The sequence below is a fragment of the Pteronotus mesoamericanus genome, unplaced genomic scaffold, assembly GCF_021234165.1.
Source record: "Pteronotus mesoamericanus isolate MK-2021 breed Mesoamerican mustached bat unplaced genomic scaffold, CSHL_Meso_final scaffold_54, whole genome shotgun sequence".
Lineage (NCBI taxonomy): Eukaryota > Metazoa > Chordata > Mammalia > Chiroptera > Mormoopidae > Pteronotus > Pteronotus mesoamericanus.
In genome coordinates, this window is record NW_026555321.1 from 38,976,736 (window position 1) to 38,998,042 (window position 21,307).

Here is a 21,307-nt window from a genome sequence, read left to right on the forward strand (position 1 = left end):
GTGGGAGAAAACATTCAGTAAATCTAGAGTCTCTCCTCTCTTTGCCCAGGGCCCACCTGAGGCTGAAGGGCGGGAGGAGGCATTTGATCTTCGAATCATGTGGGCATTTCCTGAGTTACCCAGTCTGCTCTGATCCTCTGCCACCCGTCCATATGCACAGGTCAGCTGGCCTTCTCTGGGCCTCACTCTGACAAGCCTGCAGGGAGCCTTCACTGGGTGTCTGTCTGTGGCCTCTGCCAGGCTACCTGTTGCAGCACTAACAGAGCTGGAGGGGGCCAAGCTCCAGTGTCCTGTAGCTTCCCAGGCCTGGAGGGGAGAGGAATGTGTATTGACAGTACTCTCCTCTGCTCTGGGAGTGCCCTCTCCCTCCCACCCACTCTGATCTGGGCTTTAGACTCAGGGTAGCAGCAGGAGGGTGGACACCTGCAGGTCTATCTCTCAGCCCACTATCCTCTTGGCTTCCCTGATTCTCTTCTTTTTCTGGTCAGACCATCTTTCCTGTGCAGTCTTTTTAGGGGGCTGGCAGTAGAGTGAAGAAAGTAAGAACTGACCCAGGCAGTCCCTCAGTCATCCTTTCAGCCGTGAGATTTCTGGAGGGTTCCTCAGCTTTTGAGACTCAAAAATCCAGAATCCCCTCCTTTGTTCTCTGTGCCCTCCCTTCCCTGAGGCCCTAAGCATGCAATGCTAGAGCTGAGGGAGTAGAGATGAGCCAGGGGTGCTAGTAAAGTCTGGGCAGAATGTTGGTAACAATTGCGTTTCAAATTGTTATCCCTCAGAAAGCATGAGAGGCAACTGATTAACTGCCTAGTGTCTGGAGTACAGTGTCTTTGCTTGTTCATTAATTCAGTCAGTTTTTATTGAAAGCCTGCTGGGCACCCAGGGGCCTTTGTATAAAAGATAAAGGTCTGAATTGAGGGCCATAGAGGCCAGGCAGCCAGGCTCACCACTGAAGCCTCTGTCTACAGAGAGAGCTCTTGCGTGTGGGCCTTGAGAGAAAGATTTGGACTTCACTGCCCAATTAGAAAAGGAAGCACCTGCCCCGCCCCAAGAGCCCACCCTCAACACTGCACAGGGACCTGACCAGTGCAGCCTATTCTAGAAGCCTGTTCAGGAACCCAGATGAGAGGCTCTGGTGTTGCCAAGCACATGTTAGGGAGCAATCACTTAATGACAGAAGATGGCTTTTCCATCCTCAACATCTGCCTGATTAATTTACAGGACAAAACTGGTATCCTTCACTCCAAGCTGCTTCCCAAATATTCCAAGCTCCTAAAATTCCAAAAGGTTGGAGGAAAAAAGTGCTTGATTACTCCAAAATACTGTCTGCCCCTCTCATTAATGCTTCCGCTGTCCTACTCCCTCCCTGCTCATAATCACCTTGTGTGCAGCTGTTCTGGGAGGATCTGCCTTGGGCCAGGTCTACTATAGCTGGACACATCTGCCACCCAGGTGTTGGACTTAAAAATGAGTCTCTACATGGCCAGAGGGAACCGGGCCCAGCGGCACGCGGGACTTGCCTTAGCAGGCTGTCTTGCTGCCTGAGCACACTCATCAGCACATGGTCCTTCCTTGCCTGGTTCTGTTGTTGTGCTTTCTATGGTCATTTGAAATGGAGACACTGGGTAGAGATTGGGACAAGTGGTCTTGTTGGCTCACCATCAAGAGGACTATTCTGCTTGTAATGAGCTGTCCCCAAAGGAGGTTCCAGTTTTTGAATCTCCTCGTTGGGTCCTGGTCACTGTCTATAAAAATATGGCAGTGCAGCTTCTTCTCTTTCATCAGCCATGCTGGCGGTGCTGGACTTCTCAGACTCTCCAAGCTCTTTCCCAGTTTGGGACTTTGCATGTGGCTTAAAATGCTTTCTTCACCCTCCATCTTCACCTGGTCCCTAGGTCCTCCCCAATTCCTTCTCATCTTACATGCCCTGCCTCTTTATTTGAATACTTCCCTGGCTGTACCTGTGGAAAAGGCAATGTTTTCTCAGAGACATCTTAGGGCAATGGTCTGATTGCCTAAACAAATCAGTCATCAGTATCAGGAAAAGACAGGGTCAATTTGAATATTCTTATTATTGGTGCAAATATCCTGGATCATTTAAATAAGGAATGATGAGTGACTTATCCTGAAACCTTCCAGTCTGCATTTTATCTGACAGGAAAAAGAAAAAAGAAAAAAGAAAAAAACAAGAACTATGGAGAGCTTGCTAGAACTCAGAGCTGTGGAAACCTCTTTGACTTCATTCTGTGAGGTGAAAACAAGGGTGACGATCACTCTCTAGTATGGATACTTTAGGCCTGTCCCTTACTTCCTTGATCCTTGATCTTCTCATTGTATAAAGTATGGCAGGGAGTACTGCTCTCCTCCCACAGTATTCTAAGGGTTAGCTATAAAGTATCTAAAGCTTCTAGCAGATGTCTGGAACATAGTAGAGGGTTTAATAAATGGTATTAATTAATATTATTATCAATACTACTATTATGTATTATGTGTTATAATTCCTATGACCAAGTTTATAAAATAATTTTCATCATGGAATATGTCTTCTGTAATTCACAGATAGGTCTAGTGAGCAGACAAACAGGTTTCCTAAAATAATTCATTTGCAAGCAAAATCAAAATGTTGAAATTTACTAAACCAAAATGACAGCCTTGAGGTTGGGAGATGGGCAGTATCTGGCAAGGTGTAGAATAGATTGATGTGCTGATAGCAAAACTCAAGGTTCCAGGCTTTACTTAGTCAGGAGGGATTAGAAATAAGACCACATATCACCATCCCATCCCTGGTACTGTGCTCAGTGAGTCCATCAGCTCTCACCTGGTTGTATGAACACTCCCAATTCCTAACCAGTCCCCATCACACAAAGCAACACAGCCTCCCACCTTTACATGCAGGTATTTCCAAAGCATAGTTCTGTTCACTTCTCACATCCATTCCTTGCTGGGAACTTTTCTGTGGCTCTCCATTTGCACAAGACAGAGTTTGTGCCACCTAGATGGCAAAGATAGATCTCCTGAGAGAGAAAACTGTTTGCAAATAGCTGGCCTCCCCACCAGCACAGCATTCAACTGTCCAGTCATTCATCTGACATGTATTCACAAGTGCCTGCTGGAACTGGGCACTTTTCTAGGTACAGGGAATATAGGTGTGAACAAAAAGCCTGAGAGAAAGAAATCCAATGAATAATATATAATATAATTTAAAGCCAAACATTGACAAATGCTTTGAAGAAAAATAAAGCAGGTTGACTATTGACATGAAGGTCATCAGAATATTCTGTAGACCTAGAAAAGTCAGGTTTATTCCATAGTGCAATGAGGTGGAACACCACCATGGCAGGGTCTAAGTAGTGTCCCAGAAAGGGAAGGGCAGACAGATGTGGTTGAGGCCACTCTCTCGGTGTGGGAATATGATTGAGATTTGGTTCCTTTAAGAATGGCGGGCCTCTCAAATCTTGATAAATCAAGAGCTGTTTGATAAGTGGGCACTTTTCCTAATTGAGCCATCTGTTGTCCTAAGTGGTCTCTTGTTCAAATAAATTGATCTGGGGGAAGTTGCTCAGGTAAATCATGGAGCATTTTTACTTGTTTGTAGTCTTATCATTCTAGACAAGAATTTTCTGTAACAAATAATGAAGTCATATTGGTGAAGGTGGCCTTAATTCCCAGTCCTGATGCATAGCTGTGGTACACAAACTCTCTCCATGCTCTCAGGGTTAAATATGCATCACAGGTCCCCTCAGGTCACTGCCTGGGCATGCTGTGTGAACCTTAGTGTAGGGTTGCCAGGTTTAGCAAATTAGAAATATTTTATCTGGCAACCTTCTTAAAGCGCTATGAATTTCTTATGAATTGTCTGTATGTTAAATCTGCATTTTCAGCTTCTCCTGAGGCATTAGAATATCTTGCACAACCCAGGTCACGTTCCTACAAGGCATCAGCTGAGCTGAGCTGAGTTGCCCCCCTCATAACAGCACAGAGTGGTTTCTCATTCACCGCAGTTTCCACCCAGCACTGGAGGAATCCCTCAAATGAGCTGAATGTGCTCCGATAAGTCCCTTTTCTTCTGTGTGCCCTGGAACATAAGCTGTAGAATCAGAGGAGCTGGACACATTCCTCTGGTTCTGTGAGCCACCCACGTGTATATTTCAGTGCTGCTTGGCATTAAATACTATCACATCCAGCTCAGAGGTGTTTGGCAAATACATGTGACCGTTCTATTATGGGTTTTGAAATGTTTGGAAATCTGAGCCTTGATTTTGTTATAATCTTTTTGGTAACTGTTATTAGGTGGTGACCTAATAAGAAATTGTTAACTGGGGAGCTATAATTTGGAAGCTTATAATTTTCTTAATGGACATTGATTGGTGTAACCCTGATTAAAATACAATGAAGCCTGAAGCTTAAATGTTTTATTCTGAAAGGTTGAAAGGATGGGAATTGACTCTAAAAATGTATTGGCTTGAAAACTTTATTGAAATAATATTATTTGAAGAGTTTTGTGAGCATAAAATGATCTGACAAAAACTTTTCGATGCCAACTCCATTGGCCTCAGAAAGCTGAGGGAATATAGGTTTCTGCAGATGAAGTCTGGAAAAATGCTTCCAGATTACCTCAGGGGTGAAAAGAAAATTATTATTCCAGTCCACAGCCCTGCTAATTCTTTTCAACATTGATTCTGTCAAATAATTAGAACTCAAATGGAGGAAACATTCATAATTGTCATTTATTATACTTTACCAAAGGTGACTGCTCCCAAGGAGCTCTGACAGGACAAAAACAAAGTGATTATGAAAGAAACGTGCAGGCAAATGGATCAGGCCTTCCTACACACAGTCCCAGAAGCCAATTCCAGACAGAGGGCGGGGATGGTTTCAGATTAAAATAGGCCTCGGAAGCTCTGAGTCTTCAAAGAAAATCTTCTGCTATCGCGTTGTCAATCAAGTGATAATGAGCCCTGTTTCCCCTCCCTCTCTCTCACCACAGACATATATCATGTAGCTCTTTGTTACTTAAAAGCATGTATAAGAAAGATTACCACCACCACCCCCATACCACAGGGAATACTTCAGAAGTGAAATATGCAATCGGCTGGGGGGTTATATTTAAAATACCTCCTCCCCTTTTGTAATTGTATTTCTTCACTCGACATAGGCTAAACTCTGAGGTGAGTCTACTGCTGTGAGAATGTTTTTCCCCCCTAAATTTTTAAATAATACCATACCTTGGAGATTAATGTTCAGGCTTTACTGAGATTATAACAAACGGATATTGCTTTGATCTAAATATTTTTTAAAAGGTTATTGCTGATCATTCTCTCTCCACTATAATCTTTAAGAAAGCCTTTGGACTTGCCAGTCTGACACCCAGGGGGACATGAATGTAGCTGCCTTTTCTTCCCCCTCATCTTCGCGAGGATACTCTGTTCTCAATTTCGCCCAAATTAGTCCCAGGATTTCAGATGTCTTTTTTTGTCCAACATTCCATCATGCAATTCATTAAAATCTTCACATGAAATATTTAACAGATGAGCTATGTCATAATTCACATTACAGTTTTAAATTGTTATTCATGTGGTAAGTCATTTATCCTGGACATTAGCAGACCTCTGGAATGGGCTTATATTTGATGTAAGGACGGTTAGAGTTCTTTTCCTCAACTCTCCAGAATAGTGGCCTTCTTCCAAACCCTCAGTTAATCGTGAAATATTCCAAAAGAGTGACATTCAGATACATTGTTAGTTCTACTTGCAATTAACTGTTTTGAAAACAAACAGAAGAAACATTTAAACAAATGTGGCTTGGCTAACAGCTCTTACAGTTGACCGTTAATTAAGACAACTTGGAATCTAAATATGCCAGGCCTTGTTACTATCATCGCTAGCAGGCCTTGCCGTTGTACACAAAGGAATGAAAATTCAGGGCCTCTGTCAAAGAGGGGTTGAGGACAGCGTGTGAGATATTAACTCCATTCTACAAAATAGTCACTATCGTGCTTGAGAAATATGATCAGTAAGGAGCTCATTTTCTGCATGAAGTATGGCTAGCATTTATTTGTAGAATTTGGGTTTTAAGAAAACTTGCTCCTCTCCTAAGTGATGAAATACATGGAAAATCCTTAGAAGGTATTTTATTTATTAATTTATTATAGATTTATTGTCTCTATTAAAGATATAGTTTTCTACCATATCTCTGCCCGTAGATTGGAATCTGTTAGAGGAAAACACTCCTGTTTGTGGGCCAGCCCATGTCAGGGCAGCTCTGGGATCTGTTTCTCTCCCTGTGTACTAGAATGAAGTAATAGTCCCCATGACTGCCAGCAGTAGCCAGCCAGATGAGAAGATTTGCAGCCAGGTACCCTGGCTGATGAGCACATGGAGCTAATGGTTCCAGTAATAACCTTCTTGATTCTCTTTGCTGACCTGTCTAGCCTTGTCCTGAATGTGCATAATGATCACAGATTCAGAAGAGATGACAGGGTTTGAATAGTGGAGCACACCTTTCATTGGTGCTGGAGTGGGAAAAATCCATTCCAAAAGCTTTCTCGGCTGGATGATAATAGTCTTCCATTTTCTGCCTCATTTTGCCAGTGTTCACATCATCCTTTTTACTTTTCTTCATTCTCATAATTTTGTGGAGGGTTTACCCACAAAAGGACATTGTGGGCCAATGAAGGACATTGCCTGCAATGGACACTATGGCTTTACCGTGGATGGATTTACTCTTCAGCCTGAATATATTGCTATGAAAGCTTAGTTGGTAGTGAAATACAAGAGAAAGGATAAACACTCCAGGGACAAACCATAACCTGAATGTTGACACAATCAAGCCTTGGCAGGGTCCTAATACATATCATTTTATTTGGTATCATTTACCCACATCCCACAAAAGTTCTGTGTAGAAGTGAAAGCTAATGTGACTGTCTTTGGACAGACAGACAGGTGTATTGACATACCCTAGGGCACCCAGCAGTAACCTTAGAAAAAGGATTAAAAACCAGTTTTCCTGGCAAAAAAAGTTCTGATTAAAATTCGCTGATGGCGGCAGCATTGTTTCTCCTTCCACCACATGCGCTCTCCATGTGCCTGGGACTACGCTGCATGGCTGGGGGACTGGTGAATGGGAGCAGTGGTGTTTGTGTGAACTTGCGTGCCAGGCATGGTTAGCGCTATTTTACAAACCGGATTTGTGCTCCTAGGGGTATATTGCAACTGGAGGCCAAGCCCACAGAAAATTATTTCTAAATGAATACAATATGAAAAAGTTATTTTATTTCTAATTTTACATGTAACATTGTTCTTTGGTGAGTCTCAGATTACACTCGAATGCATGTCTATTAACCTGATATGAGATGCATGCATGATTTCATCTTGAATGCATTTGAATATAATAGCACTGGAAATGTAATTTGTATTCTCAAATTTTCTGAAGCAAAATAAATAAATCTTAGGGGTGGTAGCCACATTGAGCATATTGCATTGATTTCTTCGGGTTTCTCTCAAACTAATTACCAACTTCCCTTTGCAAACCCAGGTCTTCTCACACGGCAGTTCTATATGATCTAAATTCTCATACCTAAGTCATCCTCATTTCTTCCACCTTCAGGAAGTGGGTAGCATGGAGGCCTACCTTCAATCTTTAAAAAGCACCAGTGTCCAGTTCCTCTCTCTGATCCCTCTTATTATCACTGATCACTGTCCAATACAACTCTCCACTTCAGTGCAAACATTCTAGGTCTGCATGGTCTGGTGCAGGAGCTATTTTAAGCACTTACGGTGTGACTACTGAAACTCAGGAACTAAATTATTAATTTCATTTCATTTTCCTTTACGTATCTACATGTAGCTAGTAGCCATCAATTTGGGCAGCACAGAACTGGAGTATTTGAGGTCAGCTCTGTGTCCTAATTCAAGTGCCATCCTGCTCATGAAATGGTCTCTCTGTTTTGGTACTTGGATGATGCTCTGATCTCCATCAACTCTGAAAATGCCGAAGTGCAGTCCTCTCCTCAGGGACCTGACTGTCCTCCCCAGGTTCCCACCCTGGCTGTTGCATCCCTCATGTGTTTATTTCATGTCTTTACCATCCAGAACATTCTGGGTTTCTGATAAACATGAGAGGAAGGGGAGGGAGGGTAGTAATAGGCAGGAAGGAAGTTAGGAAGTTGGAGAAAGAGGAAGTCTCGAAGTTAGATACCTCGTGGAAGGTCTGTACTGCAGAACTGAAAATGTGTTCTCTGGCTCTTAGAGTATTGAGATGAGCTACAGGAACAGGCTCCTGAATAACCAAAAGAGATGGCAATGCTCCAGGCCCCTGAATATTTCGTGTGAAAGGCTCTGGGGTTCTTAGGGAAGGCATTTCTCATAACAGTGATTCTGTTTTGCTGGTTTCTGAAGACCATCACAGTGTCTTGGGGTCACTGTCCTGCGAGGCTTACCCAAAATACACTAGCACATTGGGAAGAATCTCAAGGGTTTTTTCTGCTTCTGGGAGGTAAGTGAGGTACCACCAGATGCTGTCATGGAAAATGGGACTCTTTCTCTGTCTTTTCACTGAAGGTTCCCAGCAGAAAACCTGGGAGTGTTCATAATGAAGTGAAAGTGAGGAGCACCCCCAACTCCAGGAGAAATACGTTGATAATTTTTCTGGACTGTCTAAAAATTTCAAACCCAGGAATGGTGTTTTTATTTTTTGCATTCTCTTTCGGACTTAGGTTTCACTAAAGCATTTTCTGTCTTTGTTTTCCTTATTAAATTAGCAAGATTGACTGGAATTGGAATATACTGTTATGGCTTGAAATGTTGTTGAAAGAACAAAATAGACAGGCGTGACAAACATCTCAGGTTCCATTCAGAATGGGAAGGAGAAAGAGACTGGAACTGGCTAGTGACCATGGTTGGGGGTGTGCAGTGGTTGATAATGGAGAAAAGGAGGGGAAGAGACTAGACAAAAACATGTATGAATGACCCATGGACATGGACAACAGGGTGGGGTCTGACAGTGGGAGTGGGGTTGGGGTGGACGGAGGAGGGCAAAGGGGGAAACATTGGGACAACTGGAATAGAAAAACAATTTTAAAAAGTTGAGAAAAGAAAAAAAATGTGGAAAAAAACAAAGAAAAACAGTGAAATGAAGATAAATTTCTGTTTGTGGAGGTTCATTTGGTGTGGTGGGGGTGGGGGGCGGGTAGAGCTGGGAGGGGTGGAAATAGAGCTGCCCAAGATGTTCTTAAGCATTTTTGTTTGTTTGTGGGGAGGAGTTTTTATTCTGTATTTTTTTTGTATTTTTTTTAATTTACATCATTTTTTTAATACTGAGATAATTAAGCAAATGCTCCAAGTGGCTGTAGCTGCCAAAACTCATCTAATTCTCCAGATTTCCTACTATCTGAGTCATTTCTCTAGTGCATCCTCTTCAAGCTTTCATCATGGGCTTTCTAAAATATAGATCTGAGGCCCTGCCACTTCTCTACTTAAAGACTGTTAAGTGGGTCCTCAGGCCCTATAGCAAGAGTCAGCAACCTTTTTCTGTAGCGGGCCAAATAGTATTTCAGTCTTTGAGGGCCATTTGGCCTCTGTTGTAATGACTCACGTTCGCCTTCTACCAGACACTGAGTAAACCAGTGCATGTGGCTGTGTTCCGATGGAAGTCCACTTACACAAAGAGGCTGGATTTGGCCTTTGAGCCAACCCTTGGCCTCCAGGATACCCTTAGGATGCCTCATCCTGACATCCAAGACCTCTTGCAGTTTGCCCTCAACCAACCAACCATGTCCCCTAACTTCCATTCTTTAAAACCTCAGAAAACACATGGCCTTTTAAAAGGTCTCATCTTTTTGCCTATGCTGTTTCTGCACTTGAATTACTATCCTTTCTTCTGTTCTTACTATTCCTATGGGTTGAACCTTGTGCCTTACCTGACATAAAGACCTCACCCGTTCCCCAGGGTTGAGGCTGCCCCACACTCTGTGCTCTACAGTGCTCTGTTTGTGCCCCTGATATCCCTTTTACCGTATGGTTACTTCCCAGTGAGACGCTGAAGGAGGGTGTGTTCTCATTCCCTCTTAGTATCCAGCTTGGAGATCAGCTTGGAGGAGGCTACTGAACAAATGGGCATGAAGTTGACCAATCAATGGACTTGTGAGTCTCTTAATCATACAGAAGTATATTAACTTGAGGGTAAAAATACTACAAACCCAGAAATGCTGTGGGAAGCCAGGGGCCAGAGTTGCTGGAGGGGGTTTGAGGGTCAGGGAGCAAAGACAGAGCTGGGTCAAAACAGAGAGGACTCATTGCTGTCAGGACTGTCTGGGAGACCACTGTCATTGACCTAATGGCCCAGACAAGGGGGTGTAAGGAGCAAGGGAAGCAGTGCCTAGTTTAGGGCATCAGGACCAGGGAGAGGATGCAGCATGTTGGAGTGAGATCAGAGAGAAGCGGCCCGCATGATTAATGGGACGGAGGGACTGACTCATGAGGAAAGATTAAAGCGCTCTGAGGAGCTGGGGTACAGACTGAAAGGGGCAGATGATAGCAGGCTGCAAGTATGTGAGATGGATAAACACCCAGGAGGAAGCAACTAACTTCATTAGGGAGGTGAAAACAGGGCTCCATCACAGAAGGGGAGGGCTGCTCAGAAAAAGTACGGGTCTCTGATGGAGGGACCCAGATGATGGGTGCACCGGGCAGCTCTGCGCTGCTGAGCTAGAAACATCGTGGAAAGGTCACCGTGGGGTGACTCCTTCAGAGAACTCTCTGTTTTCATCCCATAGAGTCTCAAAGCCTGCCATGGTGCTGACCTTGGCCCTGGGCGGTGGCCTCAGAAGTACTCTGGCTGCCAGCCTGGGGAGGGCTGGCTGGAGAGCCACGTGGGAAGGGAGCTGCAGGGAGAGGTGCACAGGCAAAGAGAGACAAACCCATTTTCCACCTTCTTAGATACTGCTGAGTGGATGTCGAAACAATTTTGAAGCCCTCTGCTCAGAAGCCAGTTTGCTTCCACCCTCCCTGTCTTTGCTCAAACCCGAGATACTCATTCAAGCCTCTTCTTGAGAGCTCAGGGCTGGCTCACCTCTGCCTCAAGCAAAACCCAGCCACATTCTGGTTCACAGCTTCCTTGGTTAGCTCATCTCAACTGGAGATAAGGCCTGCCAGTCAATTTGGAAGACAAGATTTACTTGAAACTGCATTAAACATCCCTCAGGCTCCAGAGTCATCTCCCTTCAGGTATTCTCTGATATTTTCTCCAGAGCTGGGAAGGGCAACTGGTGTTGTCTGACAGCATGATAGGTCCTCAATAGCCAATGCACTAAGGCCTGCAGAGAGGCTTGCTGGACTCTGGGTGCACATTCGGATCAAAGGGGGTGATATTCTTAAACTGCTTGTGCCTAGATGCCGCTCCAAGAAATTCTGATTTAGCTGGTCTTGGTGTGGAGGGGGAAGGAACACAGGCATCAGTAATTTTGCTTAAAGGTCTCCTGGTTGTTTTAAGGTGTTGAGAATCGCCACTGAAAAACCTTTATCTGGGTGTGATTATAATTCATGTTAATGTTACTCCTCCATCTTTATCTCTATCTACTGACTGTAATATCACTTGAAAGGTTTGAAAGAAAGCAAGCATTTACGGATGGATCATCTGTGTGGTTAGCACCTTGCTGGGGTCAGGGATCCACTGGGGAGCAAGAGCAGGTCCTTGCCCTTGGGGAGCTTCTGGTCCAGAAAACAGGCAACACAAAGCAGGATGGAGCTGGAGTGCTGACATGGCTCATCTCAGAGACTTATCATTCTGCACACAGCAGACAAGCTTAGCTCTACCTAATCTTATCTTAGAGTCTGATATTCTAACTACAAAGATAGAGGTTGAGTCTCTCCAAGTACACATGCCCAAGTCAGCCCAGATTCCCAGGGCTTCCTTCAACAATATCTTGGTCCTGGCCAGGTAGTTCAGTTGGTTAGAGCGTCATCCCTAAACTCCAAGTTTGCAGGCTTAATCTCCTGTCAGGGCACATACAAGAATCAACCAATGAATGCATAAATAAGTGGAGCAACAAACTGATGTTTCTCTCTCTCCCTTCCTCTCTCTAAAATCAACAAATTTAAAAAAAAAATTAAAAGAAAAAAAGCAATGTCTTTAGAAAGTAGGAACGCACTTGATAGTTATAAGGGTAACAGCACAAGACCTTCATGAATCTCCAAGTTCCTAAAGCCAACACAGTAGTGATTACCCAAGTGGGGGATCTAACATGATGGCATGCAACATTTTAGGAGTACCACGTGAATCTTCTTTAATAATTGTTTATTTCTTTTGATAGACATTATTGCATAGGTTGAAGTCATTTTAGGTATTTAAGTTTTAAAAAGAATGGAAAGATAAATAACAATATTGGTGGTATCTAGATATGGCAAAAATTGAGGAGCTTGTGTGCAATGGACTGAAGTTTGCAAAACTGCCCTGGAATAAATGGTATCCCTCAGGGAGTCCAGTATTTCCAGCACAGAGTCTCATTCTTTCTTTTCAAGCTCCTCTCAAGTTTTCTCACCACCTGAAGAGATTTTCGTCCTGTCTTGATATGGTTTCCATAGTTACTTTGCCTGGGCTTTGTGGAGAGAAATATTGTGAACTTGCTGTCATAGTTCTGAGGTTCTACCAAATTCCACTTCCCAAAGTTTCAAGTCGCTTTTTAAAAATTGTATTATGTTTTTTATATTGTTGATACTATCACAGATGTCCCCATTTTCACCCCCTTTGCCTTCCTTCACAAGCCCCCTACTCCATTTCCTGCCTTTTGCTGCACTATTATCTGTGTCCATGGTCTATGCATATATGTTCTTTGGCTAATCTTGTTCCTTTTTTCTCCAGTCCTCCCACTCTCCTCTCCTCTTTCTTAACTTCTTTTCTTTCTGTTTGTTTCTCTCACTGGGACTATCATTCAGTGTTGCTTTAGGGAGCTTTTCACAAACAGAATTTTCTCTGAGTTCCTGGGAGGGAAGATCATTGAGATATGAATCCTGGGGGCCAGTTAAACTAAGTCACCAAGCAAAGTGACTCACTTCCAAATACCAGCCTTATGACAAGTGCTTCTCAAATTTTATATCTTAGTAACACAAAGAAACAGTGAACTTTGAAATAATGATTTTGTTTTTCATTTCTGTTTTTAGCTTGAGTTGGGGAAGGGGGTCATGATAAGCATCTGGATTTTAGAAATACTCCAATAACATGTCTCTAAAGAACCATCTGCACTGTGCTCAGTTTGCTCTGTATCAAGAGTTCTGTGAGTGCAGGTAAACTTGAAAACCCCTTACCTAAAAGATAATGTATCTTAGTTGTATACATCACTGTAAATTTAGTTTTTACATGTTTTTATCTGATATGCTTATATCAGCTTCTCACCATGACAGATACATTTCAATGATAACCTGAAAAATTTGTGTAAAGGGATCTCTAATGCCTTGTTTTATTTATAATTTTTCCCAGCTGTAGGCATTCAGATGAAACTTGAATTTTTCCAAAGGAAGTTCTGGACTGCCAGCAGACAGGTAAGTTATAATCAGCACATTGAAGTGTTAGCGGCGTTGTTATTATACAGGTGTTCACATTTGGGTACCCAGAGCCTAAAAGTGCCAGATTTCCGATGAATGTTTGTGAAATGAGCTGCCAGCTGCTCGGATTACCTTTCATTTCACTGCAAAATGAAAGGCTGTCAGCACGGTAGACACCATGTGCTGGAAAGCAGAGAATTTGCTCCTATAAACAGTTTTAATTGTGAGATCAAGATAGTGATCTTCCAAAGCATAAAGTTTTTCTTTTACTATTGGGGACCTTTGTGAATTTTCATAGTGTTTTTTTCCTACTCATGTCATGCCTGGTTATTTATCTGTGAATCTCCTCATTGCACTTTTGAAGGCTCTTGCGTGACTAGATTTGGCTATGCACACTTCTATGCTCTTGGGCCAGAGCACTCCCCTGCCTTGGAGAATTTGGGGTTTTCCTTCCTACTACTGTGCTCTGTGTTCTGAGTGACTTCAGTGGTATTTGTTTAGTAATCCAGCAGAAAGGCCAACACATAGGTTGCCTTCATTCTAAATGTTGGAATGATAGATCATTCCTTAAAATGAAGATACTTTAGGACACCATATACTAAGAACACTGACAGAGTTTATTTTTAAAAAGTCACAGGCGATTAATTAATTTAAAACTAAATAATTACATAATTATATTTCTTGCTACTAAAAGATCTTGAGTTCTTGAAAAGATATCAGTATTGAACAGCAACATACATTAAACTGGATGATGTAAACTAAGATGAAAGAGTGCTAGGTCCTCTCCCAAATTATTTTTAATATTACTATTTGGAATTGGTATTGATCCTTGAGAGGGCAGGCAGTCTCATTGTGGAGCATTCTGTTTAGATGAAATTTGGTATTTGCATAAAAGGCAAGGACGTCTGTAGCTTGTCCTTGAGTAACAAAGCGGAGCCACAGCAGACCCTGGGATGTCAATGTAACACATTTTCCTTGCCTCCCCCACCCACAGTGTGCCTCTCTGGATGGCAAGTGCTCCATCAGCTGCGATGATGAGGTAAGAGGGCCTCCTGGCCCTGCTTCTGTCCCAGTCAGGGGGAGGTGACAAAGGGTCCTTCTCACAGAGGGACTGCCACTGTAAACAGAGCCAGAGCTGTCACATTGATCTGGGCCAGTCTCCAAAACACCCAGGGATAATTGCTTTTTCTTTTTTTTCTTTCTTTCTTCTCCCAGTCAGATAATTTATGAGAGCCAGAGAAATGTGCTTTAAATGTCCCATGGACAGTACTATTGGAATTTTGGGCTTTTATAGGAAAAAAATACAAATTACTGCCATTTGAAGCTCACGTTACAATTATCAAAGCTTTTCCCAGTGCGCTCTTTTTATCCTCAGAACAACCCAGTGAAATGCATAGGAATGGTTATCCTGTTTTGCAGAGTGGGAAACTGAGGATCAGAGAAATTAAATGATTTGCTTAATTTCATGTACTAAACGAATTGAAAATCTAGGAGCTGAAAATTCAAAATGTTTTATTCTAGCATTGTGCTTCCCTCCTACATCTTCCTTTCCCTCTCTCCCTTTTTTCCGCCACCCTCCCTTCGGAGGAATTTAAATCCCACAAATGAGCAGTGAAAGAAAAAAATGTACCACTGCCATGAGCCTGTCTATCATTCTTACATTTTTACAGCATTCAACTCCACACACCCTCGGCCCCATGTTTCAGAGCAAGCAGATAATGCAGGGGCCTTTCCCTTTGGCTCCAGTAGCTTTTCTTTCCTGTGTTAGCTAAACATTAGTCAATACATAAACTGGAACTTATAAATAATCATATATTTATATTCTTTCTGGTTACCACAGGGATTAAAGAAATCCTAGCCAAACATAATTTTAAACAGAAAACATAGATTAGAAGTATATTTCAAAAAAGCAGGCAAAGGAAAAACAAGTAGAGAAGTGTAAGGGAAGTTAAATCATACAGTGCTCAGTCCCCAAAGATCTGGCTGCTGGTTTAAAAAAAAAAATCGTAATTGTTAATGGGTCACTATCCAAAGAGAAAAAGCCAAACAATCAGCCTTTCAGAAAAAGCCCAACTTTTTCAGTCAAATAAAAAATAATTTTTCCATAGTAAAGAGTGTTCTATGATGTTTTACAGCCAAATACCCTTTTAGTAAGTTTGGGTCTGCCATTCATAGGATAGGCAAGTGGCCTCAAACCTTTCCTCTGTCTTTGAGGCATTTATTGTCATATTGGAGTGCTCAGCTCAAAACAACACAGCTCAATAATAATATTAATTTAGCCTTTAACTTGTATAGTAGGTACAATTACTAATTTCCATTTGCTGTAAGAAAACTGAGGATAGTTCGTCGGTTATTTGGGTGACCGAATGAATGGTGGTTGGCTGGTGGGATGGATCATAGTCTGCTTAGTTGTTTGATTGGTTGGTTGGCCATAGTTGTTTGGTTGGTTGATTGGTTATTTGGCTCATTGGATGAGCTGCTGGTTGGTTGGTTGGTTGGTTATTTGGCTCATTGGATGAGCTGCTGGTTGGTTGGTTGGTTGGTTGATTAGTTGGTTACTAGTTTATTTGGATGCTAGACTGATAGTTGGTTAAACAATTTGGTTAATAAAGACAGAGGCAGTACATTTTCTACAACCCACTCTGCCTCTGTGCAGCCTCACATATAAAAACAAGTGGAAATGACAACTAGAATAGTCATCAAATTCACAATTAAAATGAGCATTTTTTAAAAAAGTGGAAATGGATTCCCATTTAGAAACTTCCTATATATGTTTGTTGTTCAATGGCTGATTTTACAGGTGGTATAGCATGGTGGTTTAAAGTGCAGGCTATAGAGTTAGGATAGATTCAAATCATGATTTTGACACTAATAAGCCACAAGACCTTGGGCAAGTTTCTGAATGTCTGTGCCTCAGTTTCCTCACAGAGTAATGATGAGGAGTGAATGAAATGAGATATGAAAAATTCATGGCACAGCTCCAGGCAAATGCTAAACACTCAGTAAATGTTAATTATAAGCCACAAATGTCTGCAGATGTTTTTCTTCCCTTTGAGCAGTGGTTCACTGAATCTAAAGCCTCAGTCAGCAGTGGCACGTACACTTTAGGTACTTGACAATTTCTCCTGGGTCCAGTAAGCACAAGATGAGATGCCTTCCTCACCACAAACAATCGTCTTTAGCAGCCATTGGGATAAATCTATGTTCAAATGTTATACAAAGTTCAAGTAGTTTGAAAATTAAGCATTGAATTTGCTCTGATTTCTGAATGCATGATCTGATGCCCAAATGTCTTCATTTTGCACTTTGAAACTACCATCCATATCCCATTTCGACTCTAAATTTTGGCTTCAGGAGATCAATTGACATAGTTTTAAATGGAAAAGCCAGCCCTGTCTTCCCACTGAGGCCCCTTTCTGACCTTTCGGTGACTCTTTCCATGTGTCTTTCTCCTTTTGTAACTTTTAATTAAGCCTTTGAGACTGTCCGTGTCCCTCCTCTCCCCAAACTGCCCTCAAGTGATCACGTCCCCATTAAAAACAGCTGGTGGGGCTCATTAATGTCACATGCTTATGGCTTCTTCGTGGCACTGAAGACCTGGCCCAACTCCCTCACATGTATCAGCCACACTTTGCCTCTGATCCACTCCAACCCCTCTATCTCATGACTCAGTAGATTCTTTGGGCCTTCACAAGTGCCCTGTGCTGGTGGGTGGAGTTGATATGGCCAGATGTCATCCCATCTTGTAGAAAGAAATCTTTGGTTGGCCCAGGCAGTGTCTGAGCCATGTGCCTTGGAGGGGCTGGTTTGGAGCTTGAGTGAAGATGTTTAAGGAACCCCATTCCATTAAGGGTGACTGTTAACTTCAAAGTACAGAGGCAATACTTGTATACCCACTCATCCATTACGGGGAGTCAATTGGAAGTAGAGTTAGAAATAGCTCCTTGTCCTCCAGGATTGCACTGGTTAGCAGAGGGAGACCACATGTGTGATTGTCAGCTTGATAAGTTCCATGAGTTAAACTAACGAGGGATGGTCAGGGAAGGCTTCTCTGAGAAGAAACATAAGTCGACTAAAGATGAAGAAGGAGATGACACTGAAGACAATGCTCAGAGCATAACAAGCCCTTTATATGCAGAGCTCACCCCATGCAAGGTGCTGAGGTGGGAAAGGGTATAGAAATGAGGTTGGCATTCAGACAAAAGGGAAGAAAGGCCATACTCACCTCTGGTGCATCCGACCCATGGAAACCATTGTCTCCTCCTCTCATTCTCTTCTTCCACTCACTTCCACCATCTTCTGATGAAGGTGCAGTACTTTGCAAAGACAGTGGAAGATGAGGAGATTCTCTCCTACTGAGGCATTTGGAGGAGGTGTGACGGCAGTGAGAGGGTAGAAAACTTTATATTCAAAATCTGCTGCATGCTGTTGTTCCACCGTCTCTTGTTCCAAAAGAATAGAGACTAATAGTCATGATTAGACTTAGTAAAGCCTTTCAGGCATTTCTCTGGAATCTGAAAGACCTTTCTGACAAGGTGGGGGAAGGGCTAAATGACGTAGCCAGGTGCCTCCGTTTCTGGAACCATCAGCTCATCCAGTGGAATACTGAGGGCACGGGCACAGGGAATTCCCACAAGGCACTTCCGTTCAAAGTGACCTTTTTGCAACACATTTTTCAAAAGACAGTATTTTGATAAATGAACAAACAAAACAGAAACAAACTCACCAATACAGAGAACTAATTGATGGTTGCCAGATGGAATGGGGGTCAGTGGGCTGAGTGAAAAAGGTGAAGGGTTTAAGAAGTACAAATTGGTAGTTACAGAATAGTCACAGGGATGTGAAGTACAGCACAGGGAATAGAGTCAATAATATTGTAATAACTGTGTGTGGTGCCAGGTGGTACTAGGTTTATCAAAGTGATGATCACGTCATAAATTATATAAATGTCTAACCACGGTGCTGTACTCCTGAAACTAATGAAATATTGTATGTAATTGAAAATAATTTCAAGTTATCTTTAACAAACAGTATTTTGATATGAGAGTTGTCCTGAGATGAAAAGATACATCAAGTTATGTGAAGTATGGGTCAGTCTGTTCTATGCTCAAAATATTAGGGATCAGGTTGTGAGACCTGGGAAACGTGTCATAAGAAGTGTCACCTTATGTGATTGAGATGCAGAGACTCAGGCCCTACCCTCAGATGTAAGAGCCTAGCCCTCTCCCTTTTCCCTCTTCTCTCTTCTCTTTTCTCTCTTCTCTCTCCTCTCCCTCTCCTCACAGCTGAAAACAACAGGCAATACGATACTGGGCTTCTAAGTGACCTTGCTCAGCCTGCACCAGTCAAAACAAACAAAAGTCACCCCTGCCTCCACCCACTGGCAAACAAAAGGAAGAACAAGAAGCAACCAATCTCCACCAACCTGCCTCCACAGCCTCTTGCTATAAACTATGGAACAATTATCTTTCTGATAAACTCTAAATTTGTAGCATTAGGATACCTGATGGTACCTTACAATGAACCAGTGAACATCATTTGCTGATGCATGTAAGCACTGGTTCTTCGAGGACTTCCTATTCACTCAGCACATCCTGCTCAGCACTTTCACTCACCCTCCCACTTAATCTTCTCAACAACCCTGTGAAATAGGTGTTGCTATCTCCATCTTTCAGATAAGAAAACTGAGACTTGGAGTGTTAACAGACTTTGCTCAAGGTCACACTGATAGCAAATGTCAGAGTCTCTATGGTCAAGCTAGTATCTTAGCCTCCTGGGGGCTGATACTGCCTTCCTGTTAACAGAAGTTTGGTGCTCTGTCTCCCTCCCCAGGTCCCTGGCCTCGCCAGCTCCCCTTATTACTGTGACTGCCTGAGTTGCATGGCCTGCTTTGGGGCTTAATCTTCAGGTTCTGCCCAATCTGTCTTTGTGTCCAGGAATCAGATTTCTCTGAGCAATACTGTGTCATCAAATAATTGAAGAAAGAGATCTTTAAAAGAAACAAAACTTCTCTCTGCCTCTCCCCCTCCTCGTCTTTATCTTTGCATTTTGCAAACAACTTTCTCCGTAGATGTTTTGTCAAAGAAGGCCTTGGGGTAGGTGCTCACAATATCTGTCCAAACTTAGAGCTCCTCATTTCTCCAATTTCAGCCTGTCAGTCTACCCTTGGACAGGGCGATGAGCAGGCACCTTCCAAGATGTTTGCCTTAACTTTGGGGGAGAGTAGCCTAGTGAGGGAAAGCTGAGAAAAAGATCTCCATTTCCTTTTACTGGAGGGGGGTGTGGAGAAGTTAGTTGAATATTATTTATTGTAAAGAGACACAAGAAGAAACAATTGGTCACACTGGACTCTGGCTAATTCTGTGCTGACTAGTCCGTTACCCAGTATCCTGCTCACCTAATTCCAGCGATCTTATTTCACTCCACGACACTTCCTAATAATAATTTAATCCAAGTAGTCGTTGGTGGAGAGGTCTGTTCAGAAAGTCATCATGGTAACTAAATTTACTTAACATAAAAGTATTGCCCATGAAAACTTAATACTGCCCATCAGAATTAATGACCCTGGTCTGCATCATTGATACAGCATCCTTGCCTGCCTTTGACCTGTGATTTTCTTCATGATTTGTAAATCACAACATTGGCTGTATCTGTTTTTTGCTTAAGAATGTGACCAAGTCTATTAATAATCTAGGTAACCTTGAAATGCATGCTTACTCATAAACAAGTACAGTATGACATCTTCTCTGTCACCAGTCAACTGTCATGGAGTCCTAATTTAAGGGGGGAAATGTGAATTTAAAAATAATGTTAAATGGAAGCATGATCAAAGAAGTAAATACCAACCAGTACTCAGTATAAAGAGAGCAAGTACGACTCCCCAGCCCTTACCCAGGAGAGCATGCGCACTATGTTGGAGCAAATGCAAGGTTCTTTGGAGCAGGTGGAAGCTTAGGCATATTGTCATCAGGGAGTTTTGGTCAGCCCTCCTCTTGTTCCTTTTCCCATCATTAATGGGCAGGATGTAGACCACATGGAGTGGATCATTAAGTGTACTTTTAGACTCTGGCCTATAATGGGCTTTTTTTTTCTTGCATAGATTTTTCCTTAGCAAGTGATAGGGATGTACAGAAAAATCCCCCTCAGCTGTGTTTGGACTAAGTCTCTCTGTTTCAGATATTAACTTAAAAAGTATGTGTTTGGCGAGTCCAGGGACCCACAGTTGGGCTCAATGCTGCTTTATATAAAAATGGCCCACATACCAGTCACCTTTGTTGTTTTTAATTGTTTTCAGCCCTAATAATAATAACACACTAGGCACTTGGTATCTTGAATGGTCTGGCTGTTTTTTCTGCCATTTGTTGTGTTTCCTCAGGCAACATGTGGCAGATAAGATCTGTTCTTAGCTCTATGTATGTTAAGGGATTGCTTTTGTCCAAACCGGGAAAGCCTTCCATGAATAGGTTGTACCTATGCCCAGGGGAAGTAGTGGGCTTTGGAGTCACATAGTGCTGGGTTCATGTCCTACTTGCTTCACTGTGTGACCTTGGGGAAGGTAACATCTCTGGGCTGCAGTACTCTCCTCTAAGAGGATAATCCCTACTTGAGAGTGTGACAAGTAAGGATTTTATCAATTGTCCTGTAGCTGTCATTCTTCTGGTGTTACTATTGTTATTGTTATTATTTCTGTTAAGTAATAGTATTATTATTAGAGAGAATCACATATTTTATGGAAAACTTCTTTGAGTGAAAGTTTGCAACTGGTGTTCTCCCAA

General features: G+C 42.5%; 1 protein-coding gene across 1 annotated transcript in view; it reads left to right on the forward strand.

Moving 5' to 3' along the window:
• CACNA2D3 (calcium voltage-gated channel auxiliary subunit alpha2delta 3) overlaps positions 1–21,307 on the forward strand; it is an 860,744-nt gene that overhangs the window by 750,579 nt on the left and 88,858 nt on the right. The window contains exons 28-29 of the mRNA XM_054595275.1: positions 13,468–13,529; positions 14,527–14,571. Coding sequence (XP_054451250.1) covers positions 13,468–13,529; positions 14,527–14,571 — 107 coding nt within the window. The remainder of the gene's footprint in view (positions 1–13,467; positions 13,530–14,526; positions 14,572–21,307) is intronic.